At 44.8% G+C, this 18,045-nt stretch overlaps 2 protein-coding genes across 2 annotated transcripts in view; one reads left to right on the top strand and one right to left on the bottom strand.

Moving 5' to 3' along the window:
* Window positions 1–368: 368 nt before the first annotated feature.
* Window positions 369–3,103, top strand: C8H22orf31 (chromosome 8 C22orf31 homolog). The gene is given in 6 exon segments (XM_087909485.1): window positions 369–468; window positions 471–543; window positions 545–609; window positions 2,769–2,883; window positions 2,885–2,937; window positions 2,940–3,103. Coding segments are annotated over 6 exon segments (525 nt in total). The 5' UTR covers window positions 369–413.
* A 758-nt stretch (window positions 3,104–3,861) lies between these two features.
* The window catches only part of Znrf3 (zinc and ring finger 3), a 158,662-nt gene continuing 144,478 nt past the window's right edge, over window positions 3,862–18,045 (bottom strand). The window contains exons 4-9 of the mRNA XM_085692073.2: window positions 16,816–16,947; window positions 15,244–15,354; window positions 14,130–14,297; window positions 10,986–11,088; window positions 8,446–10,149; window positions 3,862–7,422 (exon numbers count right to left, since the gene is read on the bottom strand). Coding sequence (XP_085548199.2) covers window positions 7,385–7,422; window positions 8,446–10,149; window positions 10,986–11,088; window positions 14,130–14,297; window positions 15,244–15,354; window positions 16,816–16,947 — 2,256 coding nt within the window. The 3' untranslated portion in view covers window positions 3,862–7,384. The remainder of the gene's footprint in view (window positions 7,423–8,445; window positions 10,150–10,985; window positions 11,089–14,129; window positions 14,298–15,243; window positions 15,355–16,815; window positions 16,948–18,045) is intronic.

Here is an 18,045-nt window from a genome sequence, read left to right as displayed (position 1 = left end):
GGTATATTTCTCTTTTAAAAAGAGAAACATATCCGGATCAGGCCCTCTTGGTTCCGGCTCTTGGTTCCGGTGCTTGCTCCTGGCTCCTACTCCCGGCTCCTGCGACTAGGCTCCCTTCCTGACGGTTTATGATATATGTAAGTTTTACCCCCCAAAATAAATAACCCCTTAAAACATAACTGATGTGGGATTGATTCGCCGATAGAGTCTAGATGAGCAAGAGGCACAAACCCCAACAAGATTGCTAAGACCAGAGGTAAAGGAATAGCACGTGAAATGATGTCAGTTCCTAACATACTTTCTAGTTTCTGCGTGGGAACTGCTCTCTAACAACAAAAATCACTCCCTCTTTAAATTTCTAGCACCCAATTAATGTGAGACAAGAGTCCAGCATCCCTACCTATGGACAACCCATGTCATTAAACACCAAGCTTCAGGACTGCTGTGTAGCCTCGCCGACATCCATGTGGTCAGAATGTGTACAAAACATAACAGCAAGGCCCCAGCACCAGGTGCCACCTCTTGTCGGGAAGTGGTAAGGAGCCACAGATAGCCTATTCTCTCTGGTCAAAGTTGTGCTCAGACGACAAAGGAAGGGTAAATGCCATAGTATGCCTTCTCAGCTCAGAGAAGCAAAATCCTCCAAGGAACTGAAGCCTAGAGATAGGATAATACTGAAAGGCACATGCTGCTACCTTTAAACGTTTTTGTTTCCAGAAAGGAAGTAGCCCAGGTGATCCAGCCTCTCAGAGTGCCTCTGTTGCAGTCGCCTCAAAATTCCTCATCCATAACAACTTCAAAGTTGCTAGCTGAGATGGTCCAGCCTCACAGACTATCCAGTCAGCACTTCAGATAAGTTCTACACTTTCTCACCACTCGAAGACTAAACAAAAAATGATACAACCAGCTCTCCCAGGACCTGACTGTTATCCCAATTTTCTCAGGGTCCCCTAAAGATGCTGTTGCCCCAGATAGCAGGAAGCAGTTTAGAAAACACAACACCCACATTCCCAAAAGGTGGGGTGAGTGGGTTTTGTTCATTAGGCGTTTGTTATTTTGAGTGGTGGTGGTTACAAGTTGTTATTGGTAATGGTCAGGAAAAAAGCTGAACAAAGGAGATTAATTAGATTCATGTATCTGTCTCTCACACTCTCTCTCTCTTTTTATTTTTTCAAGACAGGGTTTCTCTGTAGCTTTGGAGTTTGTCCTGGAACTCACTCTGTAGACCAGACTGGCCTTGAACTCACAGAGAGCCGCCTGCCTCTGCTTCCTGTGTGTTGGGATTAAAGGCGTGTGCCACCTCTGCCCGGCAAGAATCTTTCTGAAGGGAAAATGGAGGGGTATATAATATAAGAATGATGGGATAAGCCATCATGGTTATAGTTAGTTTTCCTTGTTACCAAATTCCAAAAAGAAATTTGCAAAAGAGAAAAAGTATATAAGGTTGAAAGACCTAAAAGCTTAAGCTGTTGATCTAAAAAAATGTTTTAAGGTTTTAAATGTTTTAAAGTAAGTTAGAAAACTTTTAATTCACCAAGATAGGATAAATATTTTCTCTAAATTGCTAACTACAGATAGACTGCATATTGTAAATGTAATTCTTACCTGATAATTGTTATTACATATAGCTTTACTGGGTTAGAGTTAAGCCGTTCCTTTTTATTTAGATAAAAAGGGGTATGCTGTGGAATATTTGTTTACACTGTGATATGTCTTTGCCAAGGCACCTTCTGATTGGTTTAATAAAGAGCTGAATAGCCAATAGCTAGGCAGGAAGAGGTTAGGGAAGTCTTCTAGAACACCGAGGACTCTGGAAGGAGAAAGGTAGAGACCAAAGGAGACACAGAGAAGACAGGAAGAGGTAATGCCATGTGATGGAACGTAGATGAATATAAATGGGTTAAATTATAAGAGCTAGTTAGGAACAAGCCTAAGTTATAGGCCAAGCATTCATAATTTTAAAGTCTCTGTGTCATTATTTGGGAGTTGACTGGCAGGATAAAAAAAAAAAAAAGACTTGTTACAGGCACAAAGAGACATTGAACAAGAAAGGCCAGTAGGCTAGCTATTGGGCACTCCAGAGCAGAGGGCCTGCAGGCCGTATCAGAGAGGTAACCAGTGGCCAGTGGTGATGAGATGGGTTGGGAAAGGAAAAGCTAAAGCCAGAGAGTTTACCATACAGATATATATATATCCAGGTGGTGAAAATTCTAGCTCATGTATCCACACCTAAGGTACCAATAGCCTGTGAAATTGCATTCAGAGAACTTGGCCACCAGAGACCTAACCTGATGAGTCCAGTTCTACTTTTTCATGGTGGCCAGCAGAGCTCAGCGTATGTTCAAATCCCAACTCTGACAAACCACTGTCTTGATTTTATCATATAAACTGACACTGGCTCTTCTCTCACAGGGTTCCATGAAGACTAAATGAATTAATAGATGCAAAGGCCTTTTGAACAGTTTGGCAAAGAATAAATAATTAGGAGCCTGCTTAGTATGCAATAGATGTCAGTTGTGGTTATGAGCTTCTTAAGCTCTGTGGCCTTGAGCAAACCAATTCTAATTTCCCCACCTTTTAATCTGTCTCAGTGGACTTCACGGGGTTCTAGAGAAGACAAACAGTGCCATATGTGAAGGTATTCGGTAACTAGGCTATGCTAGGAACATGCTGGTTGTTGCTGCAGTGAAGATTCTGAGACACAAACCCGATTATTCTGAGCTCCCAAGTTTGAACTTCGACGTCTCTGCTTTCTTCTTGGCATTGAGTAAAGAAAAGTTCAAAGGAAAAAATAACAGTCAGCCAAGATCTTGAGGATAGATATGCCAAATATGCAGCTGCTACTCAAGTGTTGTCCAGGGACAGTGGGATGACAGCCTGGAAGGTTGCTTCCTGAAACCCAAGAGGGACAGCAGTTGGAGGACATGTCAACCATCCATGGTATCAGGCTCTGCACCATGCTGTGGTGGAGCCCATGCTCTGAGATCCTTCTAAAACCCCCAAGAGGTACAGATTGGAGCTAGGTAAAGCCATTAAACAAAGGCTCCAAGAAGCTCTGCACAGTCAGCTGCCACCAGGAGTGCAGAGAGGAACCTGGAGCTGAGTGGGGAGTATGGCTGCTGTCCCTGATGAATGGCCCAAGCTAAGACGAAAAATAACAGGAACGCATAGGATTGGAGTGTCTTCTGCAGTGTGTCTGAATAATAAACTGTATCCTTCACCCAATCTCAAGGTGTAGTAACTACTCTCCTTTGGAAAAGAGACAAAGTCCCCAGGCTTTATTATTATATTTGGAGATAGGCTCTCTCTACATAGACCTGTTCTAGAACTCACTATGTATGTCAGGCTGGCCTTATACTCAGAAATCCACCTGCTTTTGCCTCCCAAGCACAAGAATTAAAGTTGTAAGCCACCATGCCCAGCTGGGATTTTGGGGTGGTGGTGTGTGTGGGGGGGTGAGGATATGGGGTAGGGCAAGGCAGCTATGGGGGATTGAACCTAGAGCCTTGATTGCTGACAGGCACTCTATCACCAGGCTGAATACTGAGCACACTTCTTATTTTTTTTGATACAGGGTTGCATTGAATTGCACAGGTTAGCCTTGAATGCACTCTGTAGTCCAGGCTGGCCTGAAAGTTGTAGTCATCTAGCTTCAGGCTCCTGCAACACACTGCTATGCAAGGATAAAACCCACAGACTCTAGCCAACTCTGATGACTGCAAACGCCCCATAACTTGGACTCTTAACAGAAGCAGAAGTTCACAGGGAGTCTCTGAATAACATAGTGCTCAGAACACTGGCTTGTATAAAGTAGCAGACTCTAGACTTTAGCCGACCACAGCAATGACCACATATAACACATACTTGATAAAATTGTATTTTTTTTTTACAGTCATTTGTACAATTTGTTACAAAACCATAGAAGACTACAACTTGCTTTAAATCATTTTTGGTCTGCAAATATGTAAAATCTGCGTGCAATTATCATGTATTTACAGGGCCTTGTTAGTCATTTTCAATGATTATTTCAACAATATCACACTCTCAACATAAGACATGGCTTAAGATAAATATATTAGTAAATAAATATTCTGAGAACATATTTCCATAAATGAAATGTGTTGCTATACATATACAGAATATACATAAGTTGTTTTCTAGCTTTAAAAACAGTTTTTCAAATGGTAATGTTGAATAGAGCCCTTAGATCATTTTATCACAAAACCTTTACAGCAAAGTCTTTACAAAAATCTTAAGTGCTATGGAAGAAAATTTTTTTAAAAAAGTGTCTCATTAGACCAACAATACAAAAAGTTTATGGAAGGAACAGAAAAAGGCTGATCACTTTAAAGGATGATACTTTCAACTAATTCTTTTATAGACCACATTTAAAAAACATTAGTCCTGTGTGAACTTTGAGATCAGAAGACACAGGGGCAGACTTGAACCACAGGACTAAAGATGGAACCTAGAAGAATGACCTGGGACTGGAGGAGAGAGGAACCGTTAGCCATAGGAGCTGTGAAGAGGTATCTCACGGATCAGAAGGCCCTAACTTCCATTTTCATCTGATTCTAGAATGCTACAGTTGACATGACTGTTTTACACCCAGGGGTGGAATCAAGTTTATACTAGCTATCACACACACTTAGATGGTACAAAGGTTCCCAGGGGAAAGTGAGGTACTCCTTGTCCATGATTATGCAATTACCACACACTACTGATGTTCTATTTCTGCCTCCCCTTCCTCAAAAGAGGGTACTTGGAACTTCAAAGACACAATTTCTTTTTATTGAAATGGTGACATGAGATACTTGACAGATGACTTTGTTCTGGTCTGATGAGGGAACACAAAGATGGTGACTGCTTCTAAATCTTCCTTTTTGTTTCTACTACCCCCCAAACTATAACAACTCCAAGTGTTTGCCCCCCACCACCGCCACTCTTTCAGAGGATAGCTGGACCTGTTCATCTGACTTCTTCCAGTGGCATTCAAATTCTCTATTCTTTTCCGTCTTAAGACTATTGAGAAGGGATTTTCTAGCCAGGGCAAAGACATGTCTTTCTGGGGTTTGTGTCAGCCAAGGGAGAGATATGCACATGCAGACACAAAAAATGAAAAAAAAAAAGCACAACCTGAAAAAACAAACATTTCGACAGTGAGAAGCTGCAGCTTTGCAGTTAAACATGTTAAAAGCTGTGCCCCATTCCCACTGCAAAATAATGCAAGCTCTTGTTCTTAGCAGCTGCAACTCCTGGCCCCAGAAATAAAGGCAACCCTGATCACATGTCAACAGCTTAGGCCCTTCTCACACCCTCACCAACAGGTGCACTGAGCACAGCCTGGGGGAGGAACCCTCAAGCAACAGACCCCCAGAGTTGGGCAGAAGGACAGATTTTTATGAAACCACTTCCTAAAGGGTAAATGGCTGGATCACCTGATGTGGTGATTTCTTTCTGTCAGATCCTGGCTAGAAATAAGTCAATGTCCTCATCTAAAGATGGGGTTCTAAAGAACAAAGCAGTCCGATAGTCTCAAACTCTGTAGTCTGGCCCCTGGATTGACTTCCTGGAGTCTGACTGGAAGAGGGGTCATTTATATCTCTGGTAACATAGGGTAGTCCCTATTTCCCCCAGTTTCAAGGTTCCCATTCTGTAACTGAGCTTTCAGATCCACTAGGCCAAACTCTTTCTGATGGCAAAAGATATCGGCTAAATGAATAAATAAAAAGTGACCAGAAAAGCTAGTGACACAGGGCCAACCCGATTAGTTTTCTCTAAGGAAAAGAAAAACATTTTGAAGAACAAGGACTATATTGAACAAAAAGGATTACAATCCCTGAAGTAGGTTTCAATAAATTCTCTCTCCCTTTTAAAAACAAAACATCTTAAAAACAACAAGAACGACAAAAACAACCAAAAATGGTTTGGGTTTAAAAAACTCTCCCTTCCCCTTAAAAAAGAAGAGGCCGGAAAAAACATATACCCTTTGGGTCTGAACTATCTGATAGTCTGTCTCGCGGAGAATCAGTACATAATAGTGCATCAGGCAGACAGCTAGCAGACCTCTGCTGGTGGGGTGAGCCACTACAGTTACCAGACAGAGGCCCAAAGAGCCCTGAAGCCTTTTGCTGGGGTTGGAAAATTGGTTCAAATGAAGTTTAGTGCACACCCCCATGGGTCAAGCATATGTCCCCTAGAAAGGCAACCAAAGGGGGCAGTAGCTGAGGGGTGTGGCTGCCCCCAGACTCATGGGCACAGGTGTGCCCCAGCATGCCTTTCTTCAAGGAGCGGTATACTGCTGCTGGGTGAGAGGAGCGCTTGTTTCTCCAGTCCCATAGGACACCAAGGCCACAAAGCAACATTTCTCCTGGGTGTCTGTCCTGCATTCAAATCACCCCATTCAAATCACCTCTGCAATTGATGGCACGAAGTCCAGAACAATTTTACAGAAGACTTGAGAGCCGGACAGTAAGGGTGAGAGTTTCTCTTCCTTGCCACAGTGGTCAGAATGCAGGAGAGGGCCTAGTGACAGGGCTGGTCAGTCTTGGACTCTGCTGGGACAAAGGTGATGACCCAAAGGAACAGAAGACAATGGGCACAATGCTACCCAACAACCTGGGACATAGGCAACAATGGTTTGACACCTCCCCTTTCCCTCCTGTTCCTAGCAGTTCAATGGCTGCCTACAGGTTTGCGCAGGAGAGGTAGGGTTTCCCAGAAGCCCTGAAGTCCAGATTTGCCTCAAAAAAGGGAAAAAGGAGAGGCAGCTTTTGCACTGTTCCTCGGAGTTTGTACCCCTATCAACTAGCTTTTTACTTCAAGTTTCTGGTTCATTTTCAATAAGGCAGGTGTAACCCTGAGCTTTTCAAAGGCCTGAGGTCCCACCAAGGAGACAACAGTATCGACACATGATGTGGTTCATTTAATGCAGCAGTGATCTTTTTTTCTTTTTCAACAAAAGTTGGTGGTTAGGGTTCTTTAAAATATATATTTAAATAACTTTTTACATTTACATATAACATCTTAGGAAAAAAAAGCAGAGAACTCAATCCCACACACTTCAGAACCCCAAACACACATTACAAAACAGAATAACACATTATTAAAAGAGACAAAGGACTCAAGAGATTTTGTCTGTTGGTTTGTTAATGGGAAGGGGATGCCACAGGAGGCTCACATTTTGGGTTGAGGAGGACTCTCTTTATTACCACTTTTGTGTTTGTCAAAACTAATATATATATATATATATTATATATATTACGTGTTAATATATATAAAATATATATTATACTAATATATATATATATATTAGTTTTGAAGGAAGCCAGACTCTGAAATCTCCATACAGTTTCCGATTTTTACAAAAGAGTTCCTTCTGAGCTCAAGCTCCCGTACCGATGCCTGGGCCAGATCCTGGTCCTGGGAGAGAGAGGGAGAAAAGTCAAGGTTGTGGAGAGCTGGCACAGCAGGCTTGGGCAGTATGTACCAGGTAAGGTGGGCTCTTGGAAGTGACAGTTCACAATGGTGGGTGGACTACGTGAGTGATGGGGGGAGGGACAGCAATGGCTTCTTTCCTGAGGGGCTCAAGTCTACACAGTTGTCTCTGGGGACAGGTCTTCCTTTTTTGGCTATACAGTCTTCTGAAAGTACTAAGATGTCATGGAATCATAAAGTAGAAAACTGAATTCCTAGTGGCATTGAAGAAGCAGGGAAGACAGATCACACAGACCTTCCCACAAGGACTTAGGAAAGAGCAGAGGGAGCAAGAGTGACGCTGATGGGGAAAGGAAGGCCACTGAGCTGAGATCTAGAGAGGTCTAGAGATGAAAATGAACCTGACATGCAGGGATCAAAGGGAGAAGCTCCACTTAGAAGACATCTTATGTGTACGCCTTTAATCCCAGCACTTGGGAGGCAGAGGCAGGGAGATCTTCTGAATTCAAGGCCACTCTGGTCTACAGAGTTGAGTTCCAGGACATTCAGGGCTACACAGAAAAACCCTGTTTCAAAAAACCAAAAATCAAACTCAAACCAAATCAAACCAAAACCCAACCAAACAACCTCCCTCCCTGTCAAAGGACATCTTATAAAGGGAATGAGTCATTACAGTGTTTCTAGTGTAAGGATGGTGACTTAGGTCACCCAAATGGGACAGTAGGCAAGTATAGCGAGGTCTGTCAGGAGGACTTTGATAAGAAGCACAGAGATGGACTAAGGGGACCATAGGAGATGCAGAATAGTTGATGAAATTGCAATTCCTATTGGGTATGAAGTATCTGAAGGGAACAGATGCCATCATGAGTAGAGGATTTGAGGATGGGTGGAGCTAAGAAGCAACGTTTGAAAACTATCAGGTACAGAAGCCAAGTCACAGAAGAAGCCAAACAGAAAAGGCCTGAGAAGAGAACCCCTATACAAATACCTACTATCATCTGCTCTCACCTGAAGCCTCAGCATCCAGGGCATGGAACTCCTGAGTGTCTTGGGGAGCACTGGAGAGGCTAGCCCTGGAAGCATCCGCTTCCTCTGGAGAGCAGCCAGGCTGCAGTGGCACCTCAGCTTGGTAGCATGGAGCCTGTTCCTCTTCCCGAGTTGTCCCCAGACTCCACTGGAGTCTGGGGACGTCCAAGCCCAACATCCCACCCCAGGGGCTGTGGTTATGCATCCCTTGACAGTCTTGAGGCAAGCCCAAGTCACAGTCTACATCCTCTGGAATAATGGGGATACGCTGGCTCAGATCCCGGGCTCCTGCATAGCAGCTGGGTGGGGGTTCCTCAGTGAGTGTGTACTGCACACTCACCGAATAGTCTTCAGTGTAGCAGCCATTGCCCCTGCCAGCACTGTGGGCCACCTGCTTCTCTTCATAGAAGCAGCAGGGCAGGCCCTCATATTTTACCCCATCTGTCCTGGGAAAATGGTCTGAGTGAAGGCCATACAGGCCTTGGGAGCTCCCTGGTTGTGGCTCCCCACTTGTAGGGTTGCAGTCTTCAAGGAGTCGGGGACCCAGGAATAAGGTGCTGCCACCAGAAGCTGCTCCTGTCCCAGGGCCCAGGGAAGAGGGCTGGGAATCAAAGCAACAAGCACATGATGGTCCCTCTGGGCCCCCTTTCCAGGTCCTCCTGAGGTCTAGGGCAGCCCCAGGAGAAACCTCGAGCCCCACTTCTGAGGTAGAGCTGTTGGGCCCTCTGGGTTCCAGCGAGGAGTTGCTGCTGTAGTTCATCTCCAGGCTGCAGGTGGACAGCTGGTCCCCTGAGGGAGAGGCAGGGCCTAGCCAAGGCTCACCCCGCCCAGCACCTTGACTGTGTGCTGCTGGGAGCTCCTCTGGTGGTGGGGAGCCCTCAAGATGTACAGCAGGCCCCCGGCTGCGGTAGACGAAGGGGTCATAGTCACTGCTGAGAGAGCTGCGGAAGGTGGAACAGCTCCCATACACACCTTGGTTGCTGACTTCTGTGCAGTCCACCACGGAGTCACTGGAAGAGCAGCGGCACTGGCCAGAGCTGTTACTGCTGCTATCACTGCCAGGACAGTCTGCCAGATAGCCACTGCACACAGAACGGTGCCCATGGTAGCAGCTGAAGCTGGAAGAGCTGCCACTCTCCACGTGGGTGGGAGGGGCCATGTGCACCACGGTGGGGAAGAGCAGGCTGCTGCCACCATTTGGTGGGAAGGCACGGGATGGACCCCTGGGTGCAAGGCTGGGAATAGGCTGGCCCTCGTGCTCTGGATAGCTGAGACCCTGGAAGTAGTAGTGTTGGTACATAGTCTCATACTGGGAGAAACAAGCTGCCTTGGAGAAGCTGCGGCCACTGAACTTGGGCCTGCGGAAGGGATGGGCTGGTGAGTAGGCCCGGTGTTCCAGGCTGCAGCGGTGAGGGGCCAGAGTGTGGTCCAGGTGCAGGGATGGGTAGCCACGGATATAGGTAGGGGTCTGTGGAGAATAGAGGTTCCGCTCCCCATGCCGGTCCATGGTCAGCAGTGTGACAGGATTGCCATGGGAGTCCATACTTGTCCTGGTAGGGTAGGCTGGGATGGCGTTGGTCCTATGCACACGGCCTGGGTAATGTACTGGCAGGGTCACTCTTGGCTGCCGACTACGTGTAAGGTTGCTGGTCTCAACACAAACAGCACCCGGATTTCCCTTTTGTTCTGGAAGATGAGGAGGAAACAAGGTAATGGGTCAGAGCCTGAAGCATCAAATAAAGCCAAGTGCCAGGGAGTCTATGCTTGACCCTGCCACATTGTAAGCTGTCTCCAAGTTCAGCTGAGCTGACAGAGACTGATTTGTCTTTTTTCCTATCTTCCCACACAGAGTACAGAGAGCAAAACACAAAGATGAAAGTGTCTCCCACCCTGCCCTGTAATGATGACATAAGTAGAGCAACAAACACTGTTATTGCATATTCATCATCCCTTGTGTCCCTGGAAACAACCCTGTAGTCTAGGCCTGGGCAGTCAACATTACTGCCATCTGTTAAAGAGACAGGGGCTTTAGGCCTAGGGAGGCCAGGCCAGGATGCTAGGATCTGTTGATTTTTACTTTCCTCACATATGTACCCCAGCCTGGCCTCAACTTGCTATGTAGCTAAAGATGACCTTGAACTCCTGCATCTACTTCCCAAGTGCTGGGAATACCACGTGTATACCATATACCCAGCTAGGGTCCTATTTAATGGGAAACTCAAACTTGAATGCAAGATGATTTTCTTGGGGGCGCGGGGGGGGGGGGGGGAGTCCAAGCCTGGGATTTTGCACAATCTAGGCAACAATCTCCTACTGAGCCTCATTACCTGCCCCTAAAAGTGATCCTTAATGCTAAGCTCTGCTTAGAATTGTGCAGCCAAGTTTCAAAACCTAATGCTTACACGCCTACATGTCCAGAAGACCATGCCGTGTTGGTTCAGTTTGTTCATGAGCCTACAGCATGCACTAAGCACTTATCATACTTTGAAGGGACAGTGTCCTCCAAGATCTGTAATAATTACCTATGATGTTGTGCCGACAGTGGGGGCAAGTGTGGTGCTGCAGCAGCCATGGATCCACACACTTCCTGTGGAACCGATGGGTACAGGGGATGACCCGAAGTTCCTGCAAAGGGAAAGAGGGGGACATAGCATGAAGAATGGACTGAAGGGAGGGTACTTCTACCTTCAGTCTCACACACTTCAGTCTGTTGTGCCTCCTCCAATGGATCCTATGGGGGACAGAATAGTCCTGTACAGTGAGTGTGCTAGTGCCCTCCTGCTAAAATATGAATCTTAAGTGTTCCTAGATTGGCAGTACCAATCTAGGCAGTCAAGGAGGGCCTAGTGGGACCTGATTTCCCTCTCCTTCTTTTTTGTGTCCTTTTGGTAAGCAATGCTGAAGATTTACTTAGATTACTTAGATTTACTTATTCTTTTATTTCTTTTTCTTTTTTAAAGATTTATTTATTATGTATACAGTGTTTGTCCGTCTGTATGCTTGCTGGCCAGAAGAGGGCACCAGATCTCATTATAGATGGCTGTGAGCCACCATGTGGTTGACTCAGGACCTTAGGAAGAACAGTCAGTGCTCTTAACCTCTGAGCCATCTCCAATCCTTCTTTTATTTCTTTAGGGTTTTTTTTTTTGTTTGTTTGTTTTGTTTTTGTTTTTGTTTTTTTTTGGGGGGGGGGACAGAATTTCTCTGTGTAGCTCTGGCTGTCCTGGAATTCACTTTGTAGACAAAGCTGTCCTGACACTCAGAGACCTACCTGTCTGCCTATGCCTTCTGAGTGCTGAGATTAAAGGTGCGTACCACCACTACCTGGTTTATTTATTTATTTATCTATTTATTTATTTTTAAGGTAGATGACTATCTGTCTGTCTGTCTGTCTATCTATCATGTATACAGTGTTCTGCCTGCATGTATACCTGAACACCAGAAGAGGGCACCAGAGGGCACATGGTGAGCCACCATGTAGTTGCTAGGAATTGAACCCAGGACCTCTGGAAGAGAAGACAGTGGCTCTTAACCTCTGAGCCATCTCTCCAACCCGAGATAATAAATTTTATTAGAGATGAAGAGGAAACTTTCAGAGTAGGAAAGCAGTGTATCTCAGAAGTTGCTCAGGAGAATGGAGTAGAGAAGGAAGATCATGTCACTAGAGTTAAGCTGGCACAGAGGTCAGATTCACGGAGAAAGAACAAGGAAAAAGAATAAGAAAAGGTACATTTTTCTGAGTAATTCAGAAACACAGGCAGACTTACAAAGCAGCACAGCTGCATTTTGTACAAGACTGCCTTAATTTTTACTTTTAGTTATATGAATGCGTGCTTACGTGTTTGTACTGAGTGTATGTATGTGAAAGTAGTTGCCTGAGAGGGTACTAGTCCCCTGGAGCTGGAGTTGCAGGTAGGGATGAATCACTCAATACGGGTTTTAGGAACAGAACTTAGATCCTCTCCGAGAGAAGCATGTGCTCCTAACCACTGTGGTATCTCCAGTCTGATCCATCACATGTTTTTGTCATGATATGCTGCCATCCTATTTGCAGTCAAATGATCATGGGTCAAACTGTCCAAAAACTATGTGCTCAAACAAACCTTTGCTCTTTATATGTTTATTATTGCGGGTATTTGTTATAGGAATGGAAAGTTAAAACACTTTGTACTCTTTCCCGTAATTCCAACTAAGGGCCAGTTTTATTCCTTCAAGTAGGGCTCATAGGGAGAAGGAAACTGAAACTGCCCAATCTACATGGCCCAATCATAGTCCTCAAGGTTAAAGGACAAGGAAGGCAAGGGAGTGGGTTCCTTTCCAGAGCTGGAGGGCACACCTAAGTCTAGAGGTGTATGGGTTTGCAGGCTAGAGAGTATGGGTTTGCAGGGAGAGTTACAAACACCCTAGGTCATCTACGTTGATGTAGAGCAGTGGTTCTCAGTCTTTGGTTTGCGACACACCAAACCATCTGAAGACACAGATATTTACATCACAACTCATAACAGTAACAAAATTACAGTTATGAAAGAGCAACGAAAATGATTTTATGGTTGGGGTCACCACACATGAGGAACTATATTAAAGGGTTGTAGCATTAGGAAGGCTGACAGCCACTGAACCATATACAGACAGTTGCTTCTTGGCACTTTTGAAGGAGGTCAAGTACAAAGAACACTTGCTGGGGCTGCCTAGCTTCTAAGGAAAGCAGTCTATGACAGAATGTGATGGCTTTCCAAGTGTCATCCTGACTATTCTTGCTGCTTTGCTTTTATTTTCTCACAAGTCTGACACAGTGATAATCACACTAATAACCAATGTGGTGCTTTAGAATGCCCGTGTCTTCTCACTTAAGTAGCCTTTGTGAGCGTCTAGTATGCTGGTTCGGATCATCAATGCAGACACTGGATGAAGTCACTTGCCAAACCAAGAACCTGCCTGGGCTAGGTTGGAACCCTGGGCTAGGTCTGTACCTACAGTCCATGCAAGAGCATCATTCCAAGTGCCTGTGTGCAAACACACTTCCTTTCAGCAATCTATACATCAGGGGCTATCCAAGGTCTGAACTTTCAAACGGTTTGCTCCATCCCTCCACCCCAACTCTTTTGTGTGTACCTGTCCAACTGGAGATAGGAACAAAGTAACAAAGCGCTAATGATGGGTGGTTATAGGTGAATGGTCTATGCTGCTTCTAGTACTTTAATTTCAACTTTTAATAAAGAGCCACAAGTGAAAACAGAGGCATCAAATCTCTTGATTTTTTCCAAGTAAACATACCACATAACCACTTCTTCAAAGCAAAGCAGACAACTTATTTTTGCATCTACGTATTTTCTGTCTAATCATGTACTTTTTTGTTTATTTGTTTTGTTTCGTTGTTGGAGTCATGACCTTAAACTCCCAATTCTCCTGATTAGTCTCTCAAGTGCTATAATGACTGGCAGGTGCTACCACGCCTGGCATTCACATACTTCTGATTAACTTCTAAAGTCACCCACTTAGGTAGACCATCTATAGACTATTATGTCTTCCAGGCCCTAGGAGAAATACCTTTAGAAGCCTGGATATTGAATCAACGTTGTAGGGAACTCTGGTTCTGGTGGTCCCCAGCACTTCTGGGGACCGTATATCCCCTCCTCACCCAAGACAGGTCCTGTCTCTAACATTACCTCTCCATCAATGTACTTCTCCAGACAGATAGCACAGTCAGATGTGGAGCCACTGCTAAGTGTATCCAGGGCCCCGCAGCTTCCTTCCCGGCGCCCCTTGCTTTTGGAGTTGAACTTTCTGGTTTCCATTTTCTCCAGAGCCTGCACAGCCAACCTGTTCATGGAATTCTGCAAGGTAGAACATGGTCAGTGTTGGTACATATTAATAGTAGTATTCATACCCCAGGCCATGGCACTCAGGACACTGGGACAGACAATAATAGTCTCACTCAGGTCAAACAAATTCTTGAGAAACTGTTCAAAACTCATCCTGCCACTGTATTTTATAGACCCTTTAGAATGCCCATGACATTTGTCTAGGATTTTCACAAGTGACCCTACTCCAAAGTCTTGCCTTCAAGGTAAAAGGAAATTCTGTTTCTGGTACTTCCCAATTCTGTGGGACTTTGGTTTTTAGAAGGCCCTATGTCAAATACCTCCTTGTTGAGGGAAATGAGTGTTTAGATGAGTGTTCAGCATCTGACACACAGTGTGAGTGGATAAATACTAGCCAATAATCCCTGTTTTTGCTGGTGATGGCCCGTCAGACCTCCTGACAACTGAAACCATTTTTCTTTTGATTGTCACTCTCCAGGGAACCTTCTCGCCAAGGTGTCACACATCTCAGTCTATCCTGCTTCCCCTCCTCTCTCTACCCTCTGCCTGCAGACCTTTCTTTCTTGTAAGCAGAAGTAATGGGTTGGCTAGAGTACTAGTATGGCTACCTGTTTATCAAGAGTCAACATAAGGACCTGGCAGAGGTAAATTTCATCACAAGACCTGGGGCCCTGACAGTCTGTATTTCTACCAACCCTAATTCTACCTGAGGAGCAAAGGTCTCACGTTCCAAAACAAAATTTTATTTGGACAATTCCTTCAAAATACTTGCTTGGAATACCCCCAACGAGAAGGCCTTTTCAGGCCTGCCCTTCTCAACACTAGAGCTCAGCACTTGAGGTCTGGAATTCTCCAGAACACTGAGAAAGGAAGGGGAGCAAGGACAGCAGGTTGGCTAGACCTCTAACTTTCATCAGCAACAGGGTAACGGGGTTCACAGGTTGCTCTTAGGGGTTACCTGACTACGACGCTGCTTCAGCTTGATTTTGACAAGGAGAATGAGGCAAACCAGGGAGACGACGACGAAGAAAGCCAGGAAAATCCCCATGTCAAAGTACTCAGTGGGTTGCTAGAATAGAACACAAATGCTATGAGCCATGTTCTCTTTGGCCTGATTGTGGGCATGTGGGCTGTCAGTCCTGGTCAGGAAATGGAGTGGGCGAGTGAGGACAGGATCCCTCAGTGTGTAGGATGCTTGTGGGGTTCTGCTCAAATGAACACAGTGATAGTGGCCAGGATGGGGGTGAGGGAGTTATAGTAGCCTCACGCCTCCTAGTAACTGAGAGAGGCAGTAGTAAAGTTTAGTCTCCCATTAAAACAGTGCAAAGTTTGGTATACCTCCTGAGAAAAGCCCCTCTGAATAAACACAATCACAGTTATAGACAAAGGAGTGAGTGTTGTGTTTTGAGGGAACAGTGATTACTAAGCATATAATTAATGGTTTACAACAACTTAGAAAATTGTATGGTGCTTCCACAAAAATCAGCTTCCACTACAATGAGTCACGTTTGTCCAAGAGTTCCTTCTTCCTTTAAAATGAAGACAGCAAGTCAGTTCTGCAAATGTCTTGTTTCTTTTCTTGGTGTCGGGTAGGGGGTAGCATTTATCCTAAGCTGGTCTTACCTTGCTATGGAGCTGAAGATGACCCTGAAAATCTAACCCTATCACCACTCACCTTCTAAATGTTGGAATCACAGCTGTGCCATGACAGCAGCTTTATGTAGTGCTGGGGAATGAACCCTGCCTGGGCTTTGTGGATACTAGGCAAGTCCTCTACCAACTTAGCTGCACTTGGCAACTCTTATCTTTTTCACACAAAAAACACTGACTTCTGCCATCTGAAGCTGCTACACCTCGGACAACCACTTAGCCAGTAAGAACAGGGCCCTAATAAGATGCTGTGCTACCCAGATACTTGGTGCGGGAGGAAGAATCATTCTGCATGGGAACAGTTCAGTAACTGTGAAGAGGGAAGAAAACATATACGGGCATTAGCCCGATTCCAAGGTTGAGGAGAAGATGTCAGTAAAGTACTGGTGAGCAGTACTACTGTTTCAGTATAATGAAGTAATGCCTGACTGCTACTCATCACCAACCATTGCCTGAGAAATTCTTAATGTTTGTATTTGTGAGCTGGGGAGTTTTAAGCCAGTGATCTACCTGATTGGCAGAAGGAAGTATAGGCCTTTTCTTATCTCTAGGTCAGATGGCAGGGAAGAGACAAAGGGAAACAAGTGCTAAATGTGTCATCCTTCATTTTTTTCAGCTTGTTTCTCAGAAGGATGGGCTGAAAAGGGGCAACGCCAGAAGAGTGAAACCAGAGCCTATTTCTGTAAGCGTTTACATTTTTTTTTTTTTACAAATAAAGAAATTTAGTGAAAATTTCTGTTTTCCTGTCCTGTAGCTGAGCTCAACCCATAGGAACAGATACTATGCCAGCATTCTAGATATAGGGACAAGATGGCTGAAAGTCAAAGCTCAAAGGAAATGAAGGCACCGATCGGTAGGCAACAGACAAGTTACCACTTACTCGAGGAGGGAGGTGCTGGATCCTTGCTCGAGCTACTTTCTGCTTGTTGACAATGTTCATCAGCTTGATGGCATCTGCACCCTTCACATACACTACTGGCCTCTTAAGAGGGTCTTCTGAGCCTTGGTTTAGCTGGCAAGAAAGAGAGGGCACCAATTAAAAGACATGCTTACTTTAAGAAGCAAGAGAGGCTGGGCGGTGTTGGCACACACCTTCAATCCCAGTACTTGGGAGCCAGAGGTAGGATCTCTGTGAGTTTGAGGCCAGACTAGTCTACAGACTGAGTTCCAGGACAGATTCCATAGCTGTAGTCAAAGGAGCTGCAGGCTGCTTCCACTGCCTGGCTCCTGGCTAGTTTACGCCCAAAATAATTACACGGAAACTGTATTCATTTAAACACTGCCTGGCCCATTAGTTTTAGCCTCTTATTGGCTAACTCTTACATATTGATTCAACCCATTTCTAATAATCTGTATCGCCACTTGACTGTGGTTTACTGGCATGAGTCTATCCAGCATCCGTCTTGGAGAGAAGAGCCATGGTGTCTGCCTGACTCTGCTTTCTTTCTCCCAGCATTCTATTCAGTCTACTCTGCCTATCTAAGCTGCTGTCCTATCAAAAGGCCAAGGCAGTTTCTTTATTTGACCAATGAAAGTAACATATAGACAGAAGACCCTCCTATACCACATAGCTACAGAGAAATCCTGTCTCAAAAAACAAACAACAACAACAACAACAAAAAGAAAGAAAGACAGAAAGAAAGAAAAAAAGAGAGGAAGAAAGAAAAAAATAAGAGAGTTTAGGATGTGGCTCTGTGGTAGAGCACTTGTCTGGCAATGTAAGGTCTAGATTTCAGCACACACATGCACACGTGTGTTTTATGAATGCATACACAAGAAAGAACATTAAATCCCCACTTGGACATTCTCAAAGTCTTCAAGCATTATAGACTTGGGATTCCCAGAAAGGTGAGGATAGGGTGCTATACTTGTTTTAAGATGGCTGAAAGTTGTTTTGAGCTGGCTGAAAGTCCAGAAGACTATCTGAAAATGTCCCTTATCCCTAACTCCTGACCTATAACCACTTTCTATATGCCTCCCCCAGGGTATGATACTCAAACACAGACATATTACTTCAGCAGATAGGTGCAAAGAATCTGGGACAAGGGTGTCACAACAGTGCCTACTCAATATAACCAGAGCAAATTCCTCTCAGGCAGACAGTAGGAAT

Source organism: Myodes glareolus, chromosome 8 (assembly GCF_982192425.1).
Source record: "Myodes glareolus chromosome 8, mMyoGla1.1, whole genome shotgun sequence".
NCBI classification, from domain to species: domain Eukaryota; kingdom Metazoa; phylum Chordata; class Mammalia; order Rodentia; family Cricetidae; genus Myodes; species Myodes glareolus.
Note: the sequence above shows the minus strand (reverse complement) of the source record. Positions and strands in the feature narration are given on the sequence as shown.